The sequence below is a fragment of the Zalophus californianus genome, chromosome 1 (assembly GCF_009762305.2).
Source record: "Zalophus californianus isolate mZalCal1 chromosome 1, mZalCal1.pri.v2, whole genome shotgun sequence".
NCBI lineage: Eukaryota > Metazoa > Chordata > Mammalia > Carnivora > Otariidae > Zalophus > Zalophus californianus.
Genome location: NC_045595.1, coordinates 31,247,211 through 31,272,469, shown reverse-complemented (window position 1 = coordinate 31,272,469; position 25,259 = coordinate 31,247,211). Strand labels below are relative to the sequence as shown.

At 40.4% G+C, this 25,259-nt stretch overlaps 1 protein-coding gene across 3 annotated transcripts in view; it reads right to left on the bottom strand.

Annotated features, from left to right (window-relative positions):
* Positions 1–726: 726 nt before the first annotated feature.
* Positions 727–25,259, bottom strand: part of SYNPR (synaptoporin) — a 308,866-nt gene continuing 284,333 nt past the window's right edge. For all 3 annotated transcript variants that reach the window (XM_027586730.2, XM_027586731.2, XM_027586732.2), the window contains 2 exons: positions 8,378–8,569; positions 727–2,434 (listed from right to left, as the gene is read on the bottom strand). In XM_027586730.2, coding sequence (XP_027442531.1) covers positions 2,177–2,434; positions 8,378–8,569 — 450 coding nt within the window. In that variant the 3' untranslated portion in view covers positions 727–2,176. The remainder of the gene's footprint in view (positions 2,435–8,377; positions 8,570–25,259) is intronic.

The window sequence follows — 25,259 nt, the reverse complement described above, 5'->3', positions numbered from 1 at the left end:
ACAAAGCCCCCCTCGCTCACTGTACTCAGGCAAGCAGACCCAGCCATCCCGCCTCCCACCGTCTGAGAGCTTTGCAAGGCTGCCTGGGATTCTCTCCTTCCCTGCTACTCTGTCCGTCTGAAACCGGGGGCAGGCCTCTAGTCTGAAGCTACCCTCCCCCTAACTAACTCAAGTCCCGTGGATAAATGTTCTCGTGGACTCCTCTGTCTCTCCATGCTGCACACAGCGTTAAGTGGGGTGTGATTATTTTAATGTCTGCCTCTCCCAATTGAGTGGAACCTTTCCAAGGAGAGGCATGTTTCTGTTTTTTTACTCTTACATCCCCAGTGCTTTACATGGCATGGGTACAGAGGGGGTCTTGAAATGGGAGAAGCAAGGAACGAACAACCCTGGGCTTGGAAACAAGGGCAGGGGAGGGCGCCTGGGTGGCTCAGATGGTTAAGCGTCTGCCTTCGGCTCAGGTCATGATCCCAGGGTCCTGGGATCGAGTCCCGCATCGGGCTCCTTGCTCAGCAGGGAGTCTGCTTCTCCCTCTCCCTCTGCCTCTCCCCCTGCTTGTTCTCTGTCTCTCTGGCAAATGAATAAATAAAATCTTAAAAAAAAAAAAAACAAGGGCGGGGAGAGATTGGAAACATTGCTCATTTATACATTGTATAAAAGGTATTGTTAAATCCATTGCTAAAACTAACCAGGTTCTATTGCAATTCTGCACTATCCAGCCAGGGCTGTAAGCAACAACTTTATTAAGGTCAAATAGATATCACAATACAGATTTATCCAATGGGATCCAGAAACTGGTTACAGATATCATCTAAGAAACACGGCTGTTTTGTGCTAAAATGCTTCCAGCATCACAGATCACACAGAGTTTGTACATCGATAACTTTTATCTGGAAATACAGATGCACGGTTTGCCCTCACTATTGGGCCTTGATGTTTCACTTGAGTTAAAAACAAAGAGGAGAAGATTGGCATTTTCTTGATAATGAAAAAATTCTGAGGAATATTTCATGAGAACCCTCTTTGGGATCAGAGTTGCTCACGGAAGTCATTTCTAATTTATGGGTAACACTCAAATCAGAATTAGTAATTAGTAAGGTAAGCCATGACTGGAGAATTTTTAATAATTGGATCAAGGAACATATTAACTTTACAAATAAATAGGATTTAAAAGTTTAGCTGGTAGTGTAGATTCTACAGAACATCCTTTATAAATTAGTATGTCGGCAAAATAGCTTCTGACTATGGTGTCTGATACCTGCATCTCTATTATTCTAAGAAAACAACATTCCATAAACACGAACAGTTATTGGGCCTATTGTTCATGGTCCGTAGGATAAGAGCCACAAAACACCATAGAAAGTTACAAGAATGTAAATATTTAACTAAGTAAATAGAATAAATATTGGGCAGTTACCATATATAACAATGAAATATCGACTAATAGGGGGAAAAAAATCCCAAACCTTAGTTACAGTGCATTCCGAATTGGGTAAAGCCAAAGTGACAAATTTGCAAGTATACAAAGTAATGAATATATTTCTTTAAATGTCCATTTAACAAATTCATGATGCAAACTGGAAAATTTTCATAAATACAGTTCAAATGTTCATTTTGTGAGAAAATGCTTATTCATGCACTAAATCATATGAACACTGATTGATTCTCAAGTAAAAAAAAAAACCAGCATAACTGTCTGAAACAAATACTTAAGAGACTCACAGTCCTACAGGGTCTACAACCAAACACAACACATGCATGTGTGATACACCAAATTATCTTATAGAAATCATTAAAACGTCTTTCGCATCAAAACGCATCGGGAAACTCATTGCTATATAATTTACTTTATGCATAATACATACTAGAGACTTTAAGCTACAAAATGCTTTTACTATCTCAACACACCTACAAAACGACCATAAAAGTATCTGTGTATATAACAAGGTACTCTCCAATTAGGCATCTATGATGAATAATGTATCTCCTCATGTCGTCTCCTATCTAAGTACCATTTATCACGACCCAGGCTTTTCTGCCTTAATGAGGACTCCAGATCTCTGATTTACATTCAACACCCTCTGCATTAATAATTGATTGAAACTCTTATAAAATTCTTCTGCTACTAGAATGGAAGGTGGTGAGGCCCTCTCCAGAAGAATGCAAATACTATGTGTTAAATTTGATTGGTAAAAGAAGCCGGGCCACTGGACTGTTGGCCAAACTCATCGGAGGATGGCCCCAAGCTCGCCTGCTGCCCATACCCACTGCTTGACCCATAGCTGTCTTGGTTGTAGCCGCCGTGGTTATAGTTGCTCGAGTGCTTCTCCATCGGGTCTGAAAGATACCTCTGTCCCGAGGAATGCCAGCCAGTCTCCTTGAAAACAAACCAGATGTTTCCAGCCCAGAGGATAAAGTTCAAGAACCCAAAGACCTAAAGGAGAATCAGAGCAAGTGAGTGGAGAGAAAGAAATGCAAGAAAAATCTCAACTTCAGAAAAATCCTTAACGATACAACGTAAGGCTACTTTCCATTCAAGATTTTGATCTCTTCCAATTTTTCATTTGGATCTGCTATTTCCTTTAGAATATCTGACTTTTATTGAATGCTTCCTACACGTTGGGCACTGTATAAAGGGCTTAGTGTGTATGGATTCATTCAGCCTGAGAAGAAGGTGCTATTATTATACCCATGTTAAAGATGTGAAAACTGAGGTTCGAGACAAGAATCTTGTTCAAGGTCACATGACTTGCTAAGTAGTCCATAAGGGTCAAGCCCTGTTCTCTCTGACTCCATCATCTGAGTCCTTACTGAAGTGTTACTGTCTCCCCAAGTGAGGGATTTCTTATTGTGTAAGAGGTCTCTGGGGGATACAGAGTTGAGAACTCTCATTTTAACAATAGTGCATTCATTTATAAGGTTACCTTCCCATTATGGCTAGAGATCCTACTCTTCCAGGTCTTGTAACGCTATAAAAAATGAATCAACTTAAAGATAGAAGTATGGAGTAAGCATTCGTACAGGTGGTATGCAGGTAAGCACACGAATGTTAGTGCACACAGAGGCTGTGACTTTGAATAGTTGAACTTTCTGTGCCTATCCCATTCAGAAATGAATGTTGAAACCAGATGAGTGAAATGCAGGTGTCAGAGAAGTAGGCGATGTTTTCCTAAGAACTGGATATGAGGCTTTCCTATAGAAATTCCTCTTAACACTCCAAAAGGGTGTTGGTGAATCAGAGGATCAGGCATTGCTTCCCCAGGCCCTGAGGGTTTTTTTGGAAGCAGAACTGTTTACTGGTGCAAGAGGCCCCAAACAGAACGGCTGTTCCACACCTTTCCCCGGGGGCATTGGTTGACCTGGAAACTAACCACAGGCAGTGGATTTTAACAGCCCCCTACTGGAGACAGACAACAGTATGATATAAAGCCATGACGACATTAAAGTATATTTAGTAGCCACTCCAGCGTGACAATCACCAATCAAAATGGACTTGGGCCACCACCATAGCTCTGGAATTTGGGTGCTGGAAGTCCTCTGCTGGGCCAGAATTTATCCTTTTGTTGCTGGATGGTAAGGTGGTCCCGAGTGCCCTGTGGGTGGGAGTGGGGGGCTAGTGTAGTCAATATGAGGCGCCTTGGGGCCTTGGAGCAGGGGCTTTTCACCAAAGTATTTGAGTATTTTAGCAGCAGGTGGATCAGGGCACACTACTTGAACGTCAACTTGCGAGTCATCCCATGGGCTTTGAAATCAGGGTGGCCTAAACTCTGCACCTTCTTGCTCTATGACCTTGGACAAGGCAGTTAGCCTCTGGAACTCAGCTCTTTTTGCCCCGCCCCCCCTTCTATGGAATGAAGACAATTATTCCTTCCTTGGGTGACAGTTGTAAGGATTAAAGAGAATATGTGTAAAGCAGCTAGACGGTGTTGGACACATTAGAAAATGCTTACTGACTGGTAGGCTATACTCTGAATACTTCCCCAGTATTTCCATGAATTGTATTCAGTTGGCTCTTTGGCTGCAGCATAAGCTGACGTGGGACTTTGACGATAGGGGATGTCGGCAGCCCAAGCAGTATTTAGGCCCTCACCTGATCTAAAAGACTGGTTTATCCCTTCTTCCTTCTCTCCCATTCTACCCTCTTTTTTCCCTTTAATGTTAACTGACGTTTGTTTAACATTGTTTTATGCCACGCTCCAGGCTCCTTGCTGAGGGAGATAAAAAGCATAAATAAGATACTCACAGGATAACAGTTGTGTGATCAAAATGAATTAATCACTGATAACATTGTAATATACATGCAGGATCTTTCATTTGTGTGTACAGTAACTAGGATATTTTCCATCAAAGGGAGATCTTGGTTAAATTGTATCTTTGTAAGTATATGTCAATATATGAGTAGAAAAAAATTATCAAGGAATATTTTCAGACATGAAGAGAGGGCTCTGCCCAGAGCTGTCATTTTGTTTCTTATTCCTTGATTTCTCCTTTTTGCTTGCTGCTACTTGGTTTCTAGGAAAGGTATGCTCAAGAAGAACACAGAAATCAGGGAAATGCAACTTAAAAGTGAGAACATACACAAGGTGTCCCCATGGGCATGCGTCAGGAGCAGCGGTGTCTTATTCCATTGTCATCACACTGATATCACACGCAGACTCCTGGCTGGCCCATTGTAGGGGCTCATGGGCTCTTTCATCTTTTCTTGCCATTTTGTTGCTTCTGAAGTCGGAGTAAGGATTTTGATTCAAGCTCAGATGTGGGGACAACGGAAGGAGAGACCAAAAGAAAGTGTGCATAGTGTGAGAAAGAATGAGGAGATGAGATCTAGATTAGCCGAGAAGATGGGTCAAGATTGCCTATGATGAAGCTGGAGAAGCAGAAGTAGAAATTATGGAGAGAACAGTTATGCTCAGGGAACCTTTGCAAGAAAAGTTGAGATAGGAAAACAACAACAACATTCTTTTCCCCTACCCTGTTTTTTGGGCTCTAACGCGATATGACATTTAGGAAAATGAAGGTATTGTAGGGGCAGCTTTTGGTTGACTCTTACTGAACATCTGCCCTATGCTGAGCACTGGGCTAAGTACTTATCATCTATTATCTCATTGAATCAACAGTCTCGTGAGGTCTGGTCGATAATAGCCCTTCAAATAATGAAACTAAGGATTAGGGACCTTAATGAATTTGTCCAAGGGCAGTGAATTATTGAGCAGTGGGGCCAGGATTCAAACCCTGGAAGACTAACTCCAAAGCTATGCCCGTAACTGTTTCGAGTGGCAACAGTATTCGGGCACTTTGGCTCTAGTCTGGCATTGCTGTCACCATTTGGGATGTCTTATGCAAATCCCTTCCCCGCAGCTACCTGCATTTAAAATATCTGGAGAGCTCCCTGCCTATGTGTGTGAGTGTGAAATCACAGATGCCAAAATGCTTTGGAGAAAGTAAATTTGTTACGCAGGTAGAAATACCATTGCTATTGCTGAACCAGTTACTTATAGAGGTCACCCCTTGTGGTGTCCGTCAACTCCTCCAAAGCCTACACTTGCCTAGTAGGCAAGTTGGTTTGGTTCTGTGAGCCATATTTTCTCTGCACAATTCCCCCAGCCCCCAGTCCCCAGCCAAGGTGGACACCTGGCCCAAGATGAGCTAATGAGATTCTCTCTGCCAGAAATGTGGGATTAGACCTGAGTGATTTTTAGTTCAATTCAAGACGTTCCTTTAAAAAGAAACAGGGGCGCCTGGGAGGCTCAGTTGGTTAAGTGTCCGACTCTTGGTTTTGGCTTGGGTCAATGATCTCAGGTTGTGAGATTGAGTCCCGCGTAGGGCTAGGTGCTCAGCCAGAGTCTGCTTGAGATTCTTTCTCTCCCTCTCCCTCTGCCCCTCCCCTGCTCTCTCTCTCTCTCTCAGATTAATAAATAAATCTTTTTAAAAAGATAAAAAGAAATACAAACTCAGAAACCATGGGGTGGCTATCTTCCCTTGTGTAAACAGGAAAAAGAAAAAAATGCATCTGAAAAGAGACAATTATATAATAGTCAGAAAGAGAGAGATGAAGGATGAAGGATGCGAACTGTCCAGTTTCCTGCCAGTCTTCCAGTTCTGGCCCCAAGTCTGGCCCTTAGAAGACACATTTCTAGTGTCTTCCTAATTACTTTTACTTTTTGTGAAAAGCTAGCTCAATAGGATTTGAAGACAAATGAGTTTGTAATGAAAAAAAATCACTGCATTTTGGCAGATAAATATTCTTTCCCTCTGCTTTTGGTAACAGAAATTTTGTTTACCTCGAAAAGCCCCGTTGCAGTCAAATGGCATGAGCTCTGTGCTGGAACTTTAAATCAGGAGCGGAGTATGCAAGGTCAGGTATGCCCTGGTATCTGACATCTGGAACCTTGGTCCTGCTCTAGATGTTGCTTTTTGTAGAGCCTGTTTCATCAGATTTCATCAATTTTCTGAGCTACTTCTTACCTTTCCAAAGATATATTTTTTTCCTGATGAGGTTAGTCAGAGTCAGTTTCTGTTACTTGCAACCCAAATGTTCCAGCACATACAGGCATTGGTGCAGAAGGAGGTGCAGAGAACAGACGTTAGGGATAGGCGGATTGTTTTGCTTTAGCTAGCTTGAATTGAATTTTCTGTCACTAGGACCCTTAACTGTTGTAGATCCAGATCTGTCCTCTCTCACAGAACATGCTATTTGGTTTCCATTATTTCTCTTTTTGATTTTTTAAAAATTTATTTTGTTAAGATTTTATTTATTTATTTGAGAGAGAGAGTGAGAGAGAGAGAGAGAGAGAACGAGTGGGAAGGGAGGGAGAGGGAGAAGCAGACTCCCCTGCTGAGCAGGGAGCCCGATGCAGGACTCGATCACAGGACCCCGGGATCATGACCTGAGCCAGAGGCAGACACCTAACCAACTGAGCCACCAAGGCGCCCCTCTCTTTTTGATTTAAAAAAAATTTTTTTTAATTACATATTTTATTTAAAAATATACATGTATGTATGTGTAGAATTTAGTGGATATTTTTTCTTTTCTTTTTTTATTTGAGTATAATTGACACACAACATGGATGGACCTAGAGGGTATTATGCTAAGTGAAATCAGTCAGGCAGAGAAAGGCAAATACCTCTTTTTGATTTTAGGAGACACCGCACATTGTTTCTCATTCAAAATTCCCATTGCCTAGTCTAAAACTTGTTAGAGACATCAGAGGTAGAATTAAATAGACCATGCAGGATGGCATAATGTATTAGAAGATTGATTAGTAATTGGACAAACACATTGGGTGATTTTTCTCTTTGTTCTCTTAGATTTTGAGATCCAGATTACAATAACCTTCATTCAGCACTGCCTAGAAAGAAACTGCAGAAGCAGGAGAATATATTCCCATGCATTCCGCAGTAGGTGGGGCCAGCAATGAGCAAAGATGATGGTGAGATCCTCGGACACAGTTTCATTCCATGTTTCCTCTCTCACCAAGGCAGGATCCACCATCAAATCAACAGGAAATGATTAGCAACCCTTTCCCCCATCTTAAATGCCTTCTCAGATTAAATTTCAGAAAGCTGTAAAACATAAGCTAACCTTGAAGCCAAGATAATTATTTTTAGGGATTGCTAAAGAATGTTTTTCCTTCTGCAAACACTGTCAGGTCTTCTTCCGTAACGACTGCTTTTTGCTGCCATTATAGCTTCTGTCTTTCTTAGATGCAGTTTCTTTAAAATAACACAAGCATCCAATTTAGCTGCCCTGCTATCTGTCAGATTTTCTGTCTTCCTGTGAGAGATATACATTTGATAATATTTGACTTTGTTCAACTAATATAGTTCAGCTTTTCCAAAGTTACCAGGCAATTAAACCGGGAACATGGAGGAGATAAAAAAAAAAATCACTGTAACTATTATAAGTATTTTTTATACTGTGCTATTCTTCCCACGTCCTACCAGGTCTGTGTGTTCTTTCTCCAGACAATCAACTGGATGTATTCTAGCTATGTGTGGCTTGAACAATGTTTTCTTCCCAGGAAACCTCTCTGCCATCAAATATTCCTTTTAACTTCTGGCAGGCTTCAGCCTTAAAGTTCAGATTTTATATCTGCTTCTGGCTTAGAATTTTGACTTGACTGTCATCCAAGCAGCGGTTGCCAATACCTGCTGGGTTCTTACTAAGACTCCTTAATTGGCGGCATTAAAGCCCATGGGTTCTGACAATAGAAAACTTGAAGACCAGAGGATCATCTTGCACAGGGAGTGAAATATTGCCTCTTACATTGACCTAGTTTCGGAGGCAGAAATCTCCAAGATGACTTCTGAGATGCTTTTCCTATTCACTTGAATGGCAAACAAAGATTTGGGAGGTAAAGCATAGATGAAAACATACCACGGAAGTGTTTAAGCTGGACATTACAGGGCTGTGGACCGCCATGCATTTGTTGGACGGCTGTTTGCAAGCTGACATCAGTAACAAGACTTCCTTGGGATCCGTCGCGACCTTGACATCAGACAGTCCTTTCGCCCAGGCTGATGAACCCACCAACCACAAGAACGAAAAGACTACGGTGACGACGAAGTCCTACAGAAGCAGAAAGATAAAACAGTAAAAGAAGTGTGAAGTCTAGAGATGAATTGGTTACTTTATGCAACTATGCAGCTTGCCTTTTGGAAAATTCCTAGATCCCAGAGCCCTGGAACCAGGGAGAAGTTGAAAAATAAATAAAAGAAAGTTCTGTGACATTATATTTATATTCGTATGAAATATACAATGGTACTACTTATTGAATGCTTGCTGTGTTCCAGGAATGATACTAAGTACTTATAGCCCTCCTCTAATTGTTCCTACAACACCCCTGTGAGGAAGTTCCTATTATTGTCCCAGTCCCAGTTGACAAAACTGGGACAGGGGATGATCGAGCGACTTGTCTAGATGCCCACAGATAATCAGTGATGGCGTCAGCACTCAAACCTGACAAGCCAACCCCTAAGCCCACGATCTTAGCCACCCTGTGCTGATGACTGCAAACAGAGAGATTTGTGATTGCTAAAGACTCCTAGATAGCAATATTCATTCATTCATTCATTCGACACATTATTCTTATGTGTCATCTAGTGTATGCTTGGGACGGTGTTAAGTGGGAGGTACTAACAGCCATAATGTTTTGAGTGCTTTTTTATGGGCAAGAGATTTTATATAATATTACCCTTACAAATATCATGTTAGACAATATTTTTAATACCCATTTTAAAGATGAGGAAATCAAGGCCCAGAGATATAAGGTAACATATAGAAAGGGGCAGAGCCAGAATTCAAATCCAGATCTGTCTGACTTAGAAAAGGATCTGCTAAGATTACAGGGGAAAGAAGGTTCTTTTTTCACATGAAACAACATCTCTAGAATGTAAGAGGGTGAATATTTTAAAGAGACATTCTGAGCATCTGGGCTACTTCTCATATCCTCCCTCATGACTCAGAGGGGGTGGGGGTTGGGAGTCACTGTCCAGGTTGGAAGCAGACCATGTTCCAACATAGGACAGTTTTTCAGATTTACTTATTTATGCCTGACTACAAAAAAATGTTGCATCCTGCTTATCTAGTATACGAAAAACACTGACCTGGAAAGGAAAAGAGTACATTTGCTATAACCAACAGAAAGATTTCTTTTTTTTATTCTAAATGATAAGCCTGTCATGTAGAAAACTTGCCCGGTGTCTCTTTCCCACCCAAAGGCATGGCACATGTGACTTGTTCTGGTGAGCTTTCCCTCATGACATGACTGAATTATTTTTCATCAAATCCCAGGATCGACACTGAGGGAACTCTTACACTGTAAGGATGCTGTTGTGGATAGTATTTGTTAGGTGTGACTTGTGTTTCATATATCCTTGTAAGCTATCTTAAGTTGTTTCTGGAATGAATGGTGGTATAAACAGATAAACAAATACAATATCTACAGCAATCAAATAAGAACATTTGGAATCAAGAGAGTCAAGTGTTTTGAGTCTGAATTACAAACTGGAGGAATGGTTACAAATAAATAAGACTTGTTTATTTACAAATAAATAAGACAAATAAATAAGGTTGACTCTGTCAAATACAAATTTAGGTTCATGTTCAATCTGGTACCTTGCTCATTCATGCATGCTTTCATTCAAACAGTCATTTTTGAGTAATGTGCCAGGTACTGAGCACAGTCCTATGAGGGAACTAAGAAAATGCAAAATATGGACTCTGCTTTCTTGCTGTTGCATATTTGTTAGGGGCTATAGACACCCTATCGTTCCAATTATGAGACAGTAGCTGTCATTATTTATGCTCATCATAATTAAAAGTAGACTTGAGAAAATGGTGTTAGGGTGGGGAAACAAGAACAGAGTCATGTGAAGACCTCTGCATTGGAAATTGGAGAAAATACTATCAAAACTTTTAGACTTTTAATAATAGTAAGAATGCCTATATGATCTCACTGATATGAGGAATTCTTAATCTCAGGAAACAAACTGAGGGTTGCTGGAGTGGTGGGGGGTGGGAGGGAGGGGGTGGCTGGGTGATAGACACTGGGGAGGGTATGTGCTATGGTGAGTGCTGTGAATTGTGCAAGACTGGTGAATCACAGACTTGTACCTCTGAAACAAATAATGCATTACATGTTAAAAAAAAGAAGATAATAGGAAGGGAAAAATGAAGGGGGGAAATCGGAGGGGGAGACGAACCATGAGAGACTATGGACTCTGAGAAAGAAACTGAGGGTTCTAGAGGGGAGGGGGGTGGAAGGATGGGTTAGCCTGGTGAGTATTAAATAGTATTAAACCTATTGAGTGGGGCACTGGGTATTACACACAAACAATGAATCATGGAACACTACATCAAAAACTAATGATGTAATGTATGGTGATTAACATAACATAAAAAATTAAAAAAAAAAGAATGCCTAACATTTATGGAACACTTTTTTTTTTTTAAGATTCTGTTTATTTATTTGACAGAGAGGGACACAGCGAGAGAGGAAACACAAGCAGGGGGAGTGGGAGAGGAAGAAGCAGGCTTCCCGCTGAGCAGGGAGCCTGATGTGGGGCTCGATCCCAGGACCCTGGGATCACAACCTGAGCTGAAGGCAGACGCTTAACAACTGAGCCACCCAGGCACCACCTATGGAGCACTTTTTATATGTGAAGTATTTTCCCAAGTTTACATGAATTAACTCATTTAATCCTGACAACAGCACTGTGAAACAGATGCTAATCCAGTCCCCATTTAACAGTTGGGGAAACTGAGGTACTAAAGGGGTTCAGTAAAACTGCTCAGAGTAAGGAGTTAGCCAGTGGTGGAGTCAGGAACGTCAGCCTGGTCAGCTGCTTCCAGTACCTTTGAGCTTGACTAGTCTATACTTTCCCTCATGTCCACTTTAAGGAATATTGATCTTCTTATTTAAAACAAATAAAAAAATAAAACAAGGACACTAAAAAGCTCCAAAGTTGGACTTGAAGTCCTGCTTAATTTAGATATGACAAATAGTAACGAGTCATTTTCCATAAACAAACTTCATGATTGAAGTCAAGGATCTGTGTCCTTGAGGGTAAGTAAACACATCATATTTGGGAGAACATCTAAACATTTACCCCAGTACCATTTTGCAAAGAGACAGCAATATGTCATATTAAAGTATCTTCTGTACTAGTTAACAGCTCAGAGTCTGTCGTCAGATAGACCTGAGGCTGAATCCTGACCCTGCTATTCACTAACTGTGTTCTTGGGCAATTTGCTAGACAACTTGATGTTCCAGTTTAGTTCACTGTAAAATGAAACAGTAACAGTATCTGTCTCATAAGATGGTTGTGAGAAGTGAAAATACATTTTTTTGTTTGTTTGCCTGTTTCTCCCAGTAAGATGTCAGCTCCATGAGGGCAGGAACTGTCCACTTTGCTCATTGCTGAGTCTTGGCACAAGAGTTGCCATCAACAGTTAGTCAAAGAATGAAGGAAGGGAGAAATACACAAAATGGTCCCAATTTTGATAAGATATTTACATTTATATATATAACATGTGTAAGAGTTTACCAAGTGGTGGTTGTAGGATTAAAGATGACTTTTATTTTGTTTTATTTAAGCTTATGTATTTTTTAAAAAAGATTTATTTATTTTAGAGAGAGAGAGCATGAACAGGAGGGACAGAGGGAGAGGGAGAGAGCATTCCAAGCAGACCCCTCCCCCCCGCCCTGAGCCCGATGCGGGGCTCCATCTCATGACCCTGAGATCAGGACCCCAACCAAAACCAGGAGTTGGATACTTAACTGACTGCGCCATCCAAGGGCCCCTAAGCTTATGTATTTTTAAACATACCTTATTTTAAATTAGACCAAATAAAAATGTGACAATGTAATCAAGATATTGACTGACAGAACTTCAGATGGCTCTGTTTGTCCTTAAAATAGCACCAGGATTTATAATTAAACCAAATAATAAATGTCATTAGAATTGAGTTTTGCAGCACAGGGTTTCAGAAAGTAGTCTCAAGTGCCATGCTTCCACAACTAAGCAAAGTGTGAAGATGAGGAGATTATGTAAAAAGTTCTAGATAAAGAATATATTAGCCTGAACTTTTTTAATTTTTGGCTTCGGCACTTAGCCTGAGTTAGAGGCCACTTGCAGGGAGTGCGGTGTGGGAGCAAATCCTTGACCCTACATTCCTCCCTTCCAATCTCCTGTTGAGGCTCCCATTAGCCAAACCCAGCTGGAACCGAGCAGGCAGGCTGCCCACTGCCGTGATCCATGCAGTCAGGTGCTGGCACAGAGCAAGATGGGGAAGGGCAGGGCGTCCATCAGAAGCTATCCCGAACTAGAAGTTTTCTCCGGAGCCTCAACCACAGCTGCCGTGACCTGTGTTCACCAGGCACTCTGCTCAGCACTTACAGACATCATTAACCTTACGACATAGGTACTTGACCCCTGCTTTTCTTACGAGAAAACTGAAGCAGAGACAGGGCGAATACTTTCCTTATAATTAATACCTGGCTTGATTATGTATCATGCGCTTTCTGAAAAGCTGGGGGAAAAGATGCTCTTTGGTGTGTTTATGTAGATAATTACCTTAGCTGGTGTTCTCTAAATTTTAGTCATTTTGGTATCACCAAAGAATTTTGATTTTATCCACATCCTCTCATGTTGTTTCATCTTTCATTTAAAGCAAATTGCCCTTTTTACATAAGTGAGGTCATCTCAGAAGGAAATTATATGTGTACTCTAATATCAAACCAACACAACTTGCCATGGATAGGTGGGAATTGCAAATATAAGTGCTCCACAGTGAAAAAGAGAATACCTTAAATTCTAGCTGGGGATGTTTGCACAAGGCTTTAGAATCTAGGATCTTTGTTAAAAGGGAGATTAGCAAGTGCTAGAGGGATATTAAAGAAATACTAGCATGACCTAACCAGAAGACCTGAAGTTAACTAGAATGTGGAATAAGTTCCTCAGTCATGTTACTTAATGCTATGTTAAGGGCCCAGCTATACCATCTGCTGTGTCAGGAGGGGTAAACTCCTCCCACTTGAGAGGGGATTTTCTTCTGATGGTGCAGACAAGGACCTGGTGTTTACAAATGCTGCTTCCCCATGTTTATCTAAAAGAAATAGTGGGCAGGGAACAAACTCAAGAGGTGAATCTGTAACATTTACAGCTAGGTTATCATGTGCATAATTAACCCTTTGAAGGTATCTTCTGCTGGCTTTGCTTGTGTTCTTTATTCTCATAGAGTGCGCAGGCTGCCATTAGAGTGCCTTCATGCTTCCAAAAAACGCTCACACTTGGGATCTCTGTGGTCCCCGTAAAACCCCAAAAAGTAGTCAGAGGAGGTTATTAGCCCCATATTACAGATTAAAAAAAAACAAACTGTAGCCGAGGATAAGTGGATTTGCTTATGGTTCATTAAGTGGCTCATAAAGTATGCTCTGGGCTAGTGGTCTCACTCTGTACCTAAAGAACACTGACACCCTGTATAGAGAGGACACTGTCGCGCTGCCTGGCCCTGCGTCTGCAGTATGTTCCAAGTATGCGCTCAGTGATCCAAAAGTACAGCCTCCTCGGCCGAGGGAGCAGCGGAGCTTAAGGCTGGCTGGGTGCTTTGTTTCCAGTTTCTTTGCTGGATGTGTTTTGTTGCCCCCACTTCTCCTAATTTGCCGTTAGCAAGCTCATTTTCACATTAGAATGTAATTTAATATATTAAAGATGCCTGTCCTGGATCACTCTGGGTTATGAGAGGGAATCATCTTTGGTGATGGAAAACTTAATCTTTTAGAAGCAGGTAAACCTATCTCCCCCGATAGTGGCACCCTGGATATTGGTAAAATAGTCAATTCTCTTATTTCTATCTATTAGCAAATATTCTCAGTATTTCAACTCCTATGACATTATTATCTGTTTTGTCTCCTCGATGGCTTTGCTATTTATTCTGTGGCTGACACCTATGCCGACAGCCTATACCAGAAACAGGGCAGCCCAATGAGTTACCCTCACCCTCAGTGTAACTGGATTTGCTTTGCTAAGTCAGCTTTCAGGAATCCCGGAATGAAGCTGGGAATCAGGAAACACAGCATCAAACAGCGAGACAGAAGCTCAGCTCGGGACGGAGCTTGGGACCTGTGTTGGAAGAGAGGAGAGCTCCTCAGCAGTGTCTGGATGGAATAACTTCTTGTCCGCTCACAGATCTATTTCATTATTTCATTTGAAGGATGAATACTAGTGACCTCTGACTTCTGGAGAATGTCTTCAGTTGTTAACATGATGTCACAGAAGATCACCTGATGTTCACAATAACTGCAAGAGGGTGAAGATAATTATACTCATTTTACAGATTCAGGGAAGTTAAGTGATGTGTCCCCGTCGTCGCAAGTATTGAGATTTGAATGCAGGGCAAAGGGCTCCATGTTTAGTGAATGACTTTTCCATTATGCCCACACTTTCCGAAGTTTGAGTTACACATTATTGTGGGAACACAGACATAGAAATAAATAACATTGGGCTTCCTAACGCTGAGAAAGGCATTTTTCTTCACAATTGTCTTTCAGTCTGAGAAGTAAAGAAGAAAGTCTCAGCTGGGTGCTAATCTGTCGCTAACATCTATTTAAAAATATTTAACACCTATTTATCAAAGGAAATTGGCCCCAGGCTCAGAGGCTTTACACAAGCAATGGTATCTGGCTGCAATACAGTACTCCTTACTCTCCATTGATTCGTTTCTATGTTTATCTCCTAATTATGACAAATAACGCTGGATTTCTGTATCCAGTAGTGGTACAGGGTTTTCTTCAAAATTACATTGTATTTAAGTTTAAATTTATGGCTCAGGTGACAGAAGCAGAGCAGAGGATGGCTGAAGTTGGGAAAGGCCTATAAGGCCCCAGTGGGGAGGGAATCCTGAGACAGTGCTGTCCAATAGAAGGTGAGCCAGAAGTGTGATTCATATATGTGATTTTAAGTTTCTTAGTAGTCCCATTAAAAAAAAAAAAGCAAAAAGAAACTGGTGCAATTAGTTATATGAAGACAGTATATGTGTTTATAAAATAAAACCAAATATATAAGATTATTAATAAGACATTTTACTTTTTTTGTACGAAGTCTTTGAAATCAGGTGCGAATTTTATATCGATAGCCCATCCTAATTTATATCACCCACATTTCAACTGTCCAGTAGCCACGTTGCTAATACTGCTGTATTAGACTGCACAGCTGTAAACCATAGTTAACAAATGGAAGTACATTTCCATCCACAGTGAGAGTGATGCTCCTTCTCCTATTTTGGGTCACTGATGTCACATCTTCTCTTGGTACTTGAGTCTGAGATGACCCTAGTTGCCATCTGTCAGCTTAGCTTTTACAAGGCCAGCATGCCTCTCATGTCCCTCCTGGCCTGTAGGACCTTGTATGTGGGTTGATAATAGCAACCCAATGCATGGCCCCAGTGGTCTGGTAGAGGTCTGAAGGCAGACCAGTGTGACCAAAGAGGCTTGGGCCTTCCATATTGGCAGCCCACAGGAGGAGATGGCCTACAGGGACAGTGGGGACTGCATTTCAGGCTAGATGTAGGGGAAAATCTGACTTGACTTATCTCTTCTCAGGACATGTGCAGGACGGTGGCTGGTGAAATGGGATGAAATATGCAGTTCCATTTTCCAGATGGAATAAATTACTTAACTCCAGCGTGAAAGATCAGAGTCAGGATTTGGAGCCAGGGAGTTTGGCTCTAGAATCTGGGTTTTTAATCTATTATTAAAGGGCTCTATTGCTTTTAGAGGACTTTTAGAGGCTCACAATAAAAATTAAGTTGCAATATTAATACTTCTGGCTAGCATTTATGGAGCAGTTACTATGTATCAGACACTGTGTGTCCCATACATTATTCCTTTAATTCTCCCAATAGCACTTTGAGACGACTATTACTGACCCCATTTTCCAGATGAGATAATCAAGGTTCAGAAAGATGAAGTGAGTTGCTGGAGTTCTCAGAGTCATTAAGTTGCTGAGCTTTGTTTGCAAACAAGGTTTGCTGAGCTCCAAAGTCTGTGTCCCTTGCTGGAGGGTGAATCTCATTATATTCCAAAGTAGCTTTAATGGGGGGCCCAACATGTGTCAGGTATGATGTTAAAATGCCTTCCATATTTCACCGCAGTTCAGCCTTTCCACAGCCCTATGAAGTAGCTGTTAGTTTTTTGTTTTGTTTTGTTTCTTTAACGGATGAAGGAAGGGCTTAGAGAAATAAGTAGAGGAACTGAATACCAAACTTAGATCTACTGGACTCCAAATCCCATTCATTTCTTCATTTGTCCATTGTTCTATCAGTTCCTTTTCCTAATTACTTGCCCAGTATTTATGATCTTCCCACTACAGGCTAGGTACTGTTCAAAAAATGGAGTAGGGACAGGAAGGTACCAATCCTCAAGTGGTTTGCATCTTTCCTTTCTCTGCACAATCTGGATCATTTTATGTTATTACTGTAAAATGCACTACTGTCACACCATTAATGAATCGAAATTTTGCAAAAGGAAAAAGGTAGTGGATGCTGACCTTCTGTTATAAGGGCTGAGTAGTAATCAGTCATCTTGTTTCATGTGGGAAGAGTCTGGCTTATGCTTGAGAATCAGTGTATCACTTCATTTCTTTTCCTCTTAAGTTAAATTTGATTGTGATTGACACATGACACTTTTTCCTTTTTAGTTTGTTCTTCAGAGAACTTTATCAATTGATCTGTGGTTGCTCAGCTGTGGTACTGGGGCCTCCTGTTTCTTGTTTTTCACTTTTCTTATGAAAAGAAGACTTTTTAAAAGATCCTCTGCCTCTCTCCTTTTAGCTTAGTCATAGACAATTGATTTCATAGTCTGTGCAAGAGGGAGGTATTCTTGGCTGTTTGACAACCTCAGAATGGATGCAGTCTTCACTAGCTCGCTGCAATGTTGTTGTAAATCAATATTAAAAACACCCCCTTAAAAACTGATTTGATTTCTAATTGACCCTGCCTAACCTTTTCACTACAAATAGCACAAACTTTTCAAAACAAGTTCATAGTAATATTGGAAGATTAGTAACAGTACAAAATAAATTAATAGTAATAGTAGCAGTATTGCTTATAGTAATTGCTACTGAGTCAGTGCTTACTTTGAGCCATGCACTGTGCTAGGGCCTTCATGTGATTTATTCTATTTAATCTTCATTAAGAATTTGTGAGGTAGGTCTCACTACATATAGGTTTTTAGAAAAGAAAGCATCACATAATGGTTAAGTCTATTGTCTTTGGAATCAGTCAGCCTTGGGTTCAAATCTCAACTGTTACTAACTAGCTCTGGGACTCAATGAAGCCTCAGTTTTCCTATCTGTAAAAAGGGGCAATAATGACATACGTTTTCACAGGGTTTTTGCGAAGGATGCATGAGTTAATTCAATAAAATACTTAGCTCAGTGCCTGATACATAGTAAGCCCCCAATGAATTTTCATACACACAGAAAGAGAGAGAGGAAAATTCTATATATAATTGGATATATAATAGCATAGAAAAGTGTATTGGTATTATTCAATGGGTTTTGATGGTCAAATAAATCAGGTGGGTTCATTCATTTATTCAACAAATCTCTGGTAAGAACCGACTAGGTGCCAGGTCTTTGGAATATAGTAATTAATAAAAACAGACATGATCCCAATATTCCCTCTGCTGGAGGAAAGACCTTACTCAAATAATCACAGAAGAATATGTAATTGCAGATGATGATAACGGCTTTGCAGGAAAAGGACCTGGTGTTTTGAAAGCAAACAAAACAATGCGTGGCACTAGCCAGTCTAGGGGGACAGGGAAAGCTGCACAGATCTGGTTGCATCCAGAATCTTTTTAGGTTTGTCCCTTGGATGGTTCTCAACACATGTGGAATAATAAGTACATCACAAAATGACTTATCTGAAAGGTCGATGAATTGGTGTCTAGAGGGAATTTTGGGCTTCTCTCCACTACCTGCTTATACCATGCCCAAGAAGAACGCACGTTGACGTCGGTCAGGACCAGGAAGATTCATTGGGCTATTCTGCTAGCAGAGAGAGGTTTAAAAGGAGGGAAAGAATGCTTGTTCAGTGAGAATTTTTGTGGCTCAGGTATCTGCTGAGGCTATTGGTTCTCTGCACTTGCTCACCTGTAGTCCTCTCTCTCGGAAAGCCAAACAATCATCAAAGAGGTGAAGAGGTCTACAGGGATCTTTTTAGCTATCTAAATGGGGGCAGAAGAGGATTCCTGCCTTTCTGGACCAGCATGGTCTTTGAAGTTCATAAGCTTAGGGAAACAACCAGGGCTGTTAACTGTTTCCAGGTGAGTTTCTAGCTTATACGGAAAACAGTACTCTTTCCAAGTGGCTGGTAATTGGTTTTGACACATCTACCAGTATGTACAGAAACAAGTAAGATGCTCAAGTCCTAGACCAGAAGGGAGTCAACCGTTGAAACAGTTTGGACATCTTAAAAATAACTCAGGGGAAAAAAAAAACACATTTGTATTGTGATTCAAAGATGAATCTGGAAATTTGGAGACATTTATTAATCATCTTATCAATATTTTTTATTTTTATGTATTTTTTAGCACTTCCTAAGTATTTTTGGGGCTGCCATTGAATCATCTAGATAAAAATGCTAAGATTTAGTCAATTAACCATCAGCTTTGTGTACTTGACATAAAGCATCTGGGCATTGTAAACATATCTGGAAAATGCCAGATGTCAGGCAGTGTACACATAAAACATCTGGAGGAAGTGTGGCATACAGGAGACATGGGGGGAGGCTGCAAGTCAAAAGCAGCCAGAATTGAACTCCATCTCTCCCATGTACCCTGGGCTAGAATGTTCTCTCCCTGCGTGATCAAAACTACTTCACACGCCTGGCTGGCTCAGTCGGAAGAGCATGTGACTTTTGATCTTGGGGTTGTGAGTTTGAGCCCCACATTCGGTGAGGAGATTACTTATATATACATATATATGTGTATATATATGATATCACACACACACACACACACACACACACACACACACATCACACTTTTTTAAAAAACAGATGACACACAACTACCTTTTCCTCTCCATACAGTGGCAAGTAGTAGAGGCATGGATAGTAAAAATATCAGATATTCCAAAGTAATTTCTTCATTTGTCTAAATATTTTTAGGTTTCTCTCCAACCTATATTTAAAAATGGATGCATTTTATAGGAAATCATGTCAAGTGAGCTACTCCTAGAAATTTTGACTCAGAAAATGCTGGAAGACCTTTCAGGTGCCACCTTCTGAACCAAATCAGCCCCTCTCTGGTCTCTGCTCTGTGTTCTCTTGCCATCATCTTCCCTGCAAGTGGAAAGAAAGCACATCTTCCTCCTTTACAATTACATAATATTAGAGTGGGAAGGAACTGTCGAGATAAATCCAGGCTGTCAAATACTCCTTTGAAAACATAATCCTATTATTAACTTACTATTCTACACTACTGATATCTCCCAGCTAAGACAGAGAAGAGTTGCTATGCATGGCTGGAAATAGTACAATAAAGCAAACTTGTTGGATCATGGATTTAAAAATTCTCTGTGATTCAGTGTTCACATCTGTAACATGTAAGCCTACCTGACAGGATTGTTGTGAGGTTTAAAATTAAATTAAAATGTGAAGCATGGAGACTGGATTATTTTAATTATTGCATAAATGGTTGGGATGATGATGGTGGTGAAGATGATATAATCTTCAAGTGACATCGGCTGTTGTTGTCCTGGTCAATGACACTGGATCATGAATTCAGCTGTAATGACTTCTTTTTTTTAATCTGTATACTGATGTTCTTTTGCAAATAGATTCACTCTGCTGAGGTTCAATGCATAGGGCAAAAATATTGCTAATGCAGTCTAACGTTTGAGCCATTGGTTCTTTGTGGGTAGAGCTTCAAACCTATTTGGCACCACCTAGGAGGTTTGGCAACAACCAGGTATGCATGTGTGAATATTTCAGCTGGTTGCAGTACATGACTGGAAAAGAACTAGAATAATTGTGTGAGGACCTGGAAGTCCACTTGAAGAACTTCTGCCTGGAGAATGAGCCACTGCTAGGATCAGTGAATGCCCTGATCATCCTTACATTCTCAGAAAGTACACAGTATGTGCTATTTAAATTCTTTTCCCATGGTTTCATTCACTGGATTGTAAGTTCCTTGGGGATGGGATAGTCTTAACCACCTGTGTCCTTAGTGCCTAGCCAAATGTCTGTTGTACGCATGACTTCTTAGATATATCCACTGCATGGCAGAAGAAAGGACAGAGAGCTTACATCTGGCATTGTCACTTGGAAAATCATCTGGATTTCAAAAATCTGCATGTTTCCTAAAGTATCTCAAAGATATAAGAAACTCATGACACTGGCTACCTGTAAAAAAGAAAATTAAATGGCTGGAAGACAGGGAGGGAAGAAGGTTATTTGGAGTTTCGTTTTTATTATTTTACTTATGTATTATCCCTCACGCCACCCCCCCATGTCTTTTTAAATGACTGGAATTGGAAATGTTAGCATAATTTTAGAATAGGCATATTCTACTGGATTTGACCTTTGGCAATTGTGAGAAACTTTCTGTTTAGGGGAATGATTATGATTATATTTCACACTTCCCGCCCACATTTTTTTTTTTTTTTTTTTTGGTTGCAAGTGAGCAAGCATTAGCACAGCTAGGTTCATGAAAAGAGCTGCTATTTTTTCAAGCATTCCTTATGTCTTTCTAGAATTGAGGACCCATTATTCTGTCATATATCAACCCATCTGTCAGCCCGCAACAGATGGTTAAAATGAAGAACTTCTAAAATACCAAGAAGGAAATTATCCTGCACTTCACCATCCACAGCTTAAATTTACTCTGACTTTGGAAAATTCCTTTGCCACTTTGCCACTCATCATACCAAGTGAAAGTGAGGGAAAATATTACATTTGAATTACAAAATAGAAGCCATTCCTCAAAAAGATGGCTATTGGATTCATAGACCTTGGCTTTACTCCGTCAGTTGGAGAGAAGACAAAACTGGGTTCAAGTCTCATTTATGCTGCTCCTTAGCTGCATTTTTTTTTTTTTAAGAGAGGGGCGGGAAGAGGCAGAGGTAGAGGAAGAGACAGACTTATAAGCAGGCTCCATGCCCAGTGCAGAGCCCGTCACAAGGCTCGATCTTATGACCCTGAGATCATGACCTGAACCCAAATCAAGAGTTGAATGATTAACCGACTGAGCCACCCAGGTGTCTCTTAGCTGCATAGCTTTTGATAGTTTATTTGACCTTATAGGCCTTTATTCCCTCAATTGAAACAGTAGAGAATTAATAGCCTGTTTTAGAGAGTTATTTCAGGAATGAAAAAACAAGAGGATAATCTGTGGGACAATATCTTGCACAACAAGGCACCGGATAATTGATAGATACTACTATTTTCACCACTGACTCTCCCCTTCTGTTCTTATCCCCTTTACCAGAGATTTATTTTAGATTAAAGATTCTTTGTCTCTGGCAGGCAAGATTCGAGCAGGTGCCTAAGGACAGAAAGAAGGCAGCTATGAAAAAGTGTCCAAGTGTAGATGAGTCTGGGTGTATGTCTGTGTGTCTGCAATGTATGCTGTGTACACAGTGTAAGTCATTGAAATGCTGTGTGATTGTTTGGTGTGTGTGTAAGGAGGATGGGCGGGGAGACCATGGAAGTGAACTGTCTGCATTCTAGGGGAATACATGTTTTTTATAAGCCTGAAGGTACCAGGGACTTCTGCCCAAATCCTCCCAAAGAGAATCATCATATGTTTTCTTGGTTTTCATTTTCAGTCTGGATGAAATAAATATTTGTGATTTTTACCCTGTCTAGGCATAAATATTAATTGAATCATAACTTATGTTTCATGCTTTATTTGGCGGATTCCACTTATTTTTGTCAGTTCTATCATAGTTCCAACATGTAACTGTTAGAATTTAACATTCACAGTTTTTTTTTTTTTTTTTTTTTACAGTGGGAGTGTTTGGGAGTAGACTCTCCCTCTCCCCAGTGTTCTTCTTTTGTGAGCACTGATGTGTGTGATAAGAGATAATGACAGGCCTAAAAGCTTTGAGGGGTGAGATGTGTTCTAGGGCAGTGCTTCTCAACTTCCTGTCCCACGAATCTCCTGGGATCTTGCACAGTTTTCTGCCTCAGTAGGTCTGGACTGGAACTGAGAGTCTGCATTTCTTTCTTTTTGTTTCTTTCTCTTTCTTTCTTTCTTTCTTTCTCTTTCTTTCTTTTCTTTCTTTCTTTCTTTCTTTCTTTCTTTCTTTCTTTATTTTTTTCTTCCTTCCTTCCTTCCTTTCTTCTTTCTTTCTTTCTTTCTTTCTTTCTTTCTTTCTTTCTTTCTTTATTTTTCTTTCTTTCTTTCTTTCTTTCTTTCTTTCTTTCTTTCTTTCTTTCTTTCTTTCTTTCTTTCTTTCTTTCTTTCTTTCCTTTTTTAAAGATTTATTTACTTATTTTAGGGGGAAGGGCAGACGGAGAGGGAAAGAGAGAATCCCAAGCAGACTCCATGTTGAGTGTGGAGCCTGAAGTGGGGCTCGATCCCAGGACCCTGAGATCATGACCTGAGCTGAAACCAAGAGTTCAACCGACTGAGCCACCCAGGTTCCCTGAGAGTCTGCATTTCTAACATGCTTCCAAGTGATGCCAGGGCTGCTGGTCCACGAACAAGGTCCCACAAGGAAACTTCCTCCATAAAAACCTCCCAGTGTGCTCTGGCGTCCACTGCCCTCCATGGACCCACTCTCAACGAGCGTTCTTACACCATTTTGCATACATTGCCATTTGGCCTCAGTTTCATAGAGGTAGGTCTCATTTTCCCAATATAATTTTAAGATAACTTTCTTCTTAACTTTCTCTCTTCTAGTATTTATTCAGTTATTTCTATATACCAGGCACTGTGCTAAGTGTTAACTTCATTTAATTTTCAGTGATAAGGTTAGCACTATTATTACCATCAATTAACAAGTGAGGATACAGAGGCACAGAGAGGTTAAATAGATTGCCCAAGGTCACCCAGCTAGCAAGTGGTAAAACCACAAACACGGTTTGACTCCAGAGCCTGGGCCCCCAATCATTAATGCTTCGCTAAGATTGTGCCTCACTGGAACAGTGTCAAATATATTTTTATAATTTTTTTTAAAGATTTTATTTATTTATTTGAGAGAGAGAGAGAGAATGAGAGATAGAGAGCCCGAGAGGGAAGAGGGTCAGAGGGAGAAGCAGACTCCCTGCTGAGCAGGGAGCCCGATGTGGGACTCGATCCCGGGACTCCAGGATCATGGCCTGAGCCGAAGGCAGTCGCTTAACCAACTGAGCCACCCAGGCGCCCCCAAATATATTTTTATAATTGCTGCAGCACCTAGTCCAGTGTTATTTCTAATAGATAGAGGCAGATAAAAATGCCTATATATATATATGCTGTTTTTTCTTTTCTTTCTTTTTTTTTTAAACTGGCTGCTTAATGAAACCTGTGGAACTGAGTTTCAGGGGATTAGGACTAACATTATCAGATGAAAAGTCCAATAGTATGCACTTAGTTAAACTGCATATTATTAGAATCTGGTCTTGAGAAGTTAGCTTATGTGGGCACCATTTGACCTGTGGTATATTAAAATCTGTTGTAATGAGATCTCATTATATGCCATATTGTGTCCTGTTGATGAGAGGAAAAAAACTAGTTATAAAAGTGAGGGTTTTATATAAGATGTTCTTAGTCACAAAGAGGACCCTGATTCCACACAAATTTGCAGAAATTAGCTGAAGATGTAATAATCTTGTACCAGTTTGCAGAGCTGCCCCTGTTAAGTGCTGTTCATAATATGATTGCCCCTTTTTTAGAAATCGTTTTCACTATTACAAAAATGAAGCCAAATAGAGAGCATTTTTTAAGAGCACAAAGACAGCTGCACCCTGTTCTGGAGGTAAGTATGCAACATCCTGATTCCGTATTTTGGGAAACACCCCCATTCTGTTTATGCACTGCGGCAAACGGTATCTAGCCCACTGGAAAACACCTGGGAAATAAACATTTTGCAAGTACTTTGTTTTGATGATTTTGAGAGAATGTGAAAGCCAAATTATGGGACCTGTGAAGGTAATTGTGCGGAGCTTTAAGTTAAAGAGAAATCCACACTTGCAATCACAATTACTTTTTAAAATGTGTTGGAAATATGAGAGTCGAATCACACACAGGTGGAGATGGGGTCTAAAATCTTTCTGTAATGAGAAAATCTCCAAGAATTAAAACAATCTTTGATAAACCTTTCAATCTCCCATAGTGGGCGGTGTCCTTACTTTTGTACGAGCATGAGGTTGTGGGCTTGTGTTTAGGAGCCATGTATGAAAAACGCGGATGTTTTCAACACTGGAATTACTTCAGTTCAGGGAGATGCTCTCACTGAGAGAACCATGAGGGAACGGAGATAGAACATTCTGTTTTGCTAATGCTTTTTGTTGGGATGGCAACAGATCGCCGGCAGGTTGGAAATGTATTTTTCTTTTTCACTACATCTTTCTAATACCTGTATGCATGTGTTGCTGGTTTTTGCCTTTTTTTTTTTTTTTGATAAATACATATATTAAACGATCACAAGTTACATGCATGTACACTTCACTCTGCTATGTTGCTGGCTTGGAATGGCCATGAGGCTATTTTGCTTGGTTTTGTTTCAGTGACAATCCCCCTACCCCCATCTTACCTAAAAGGTTC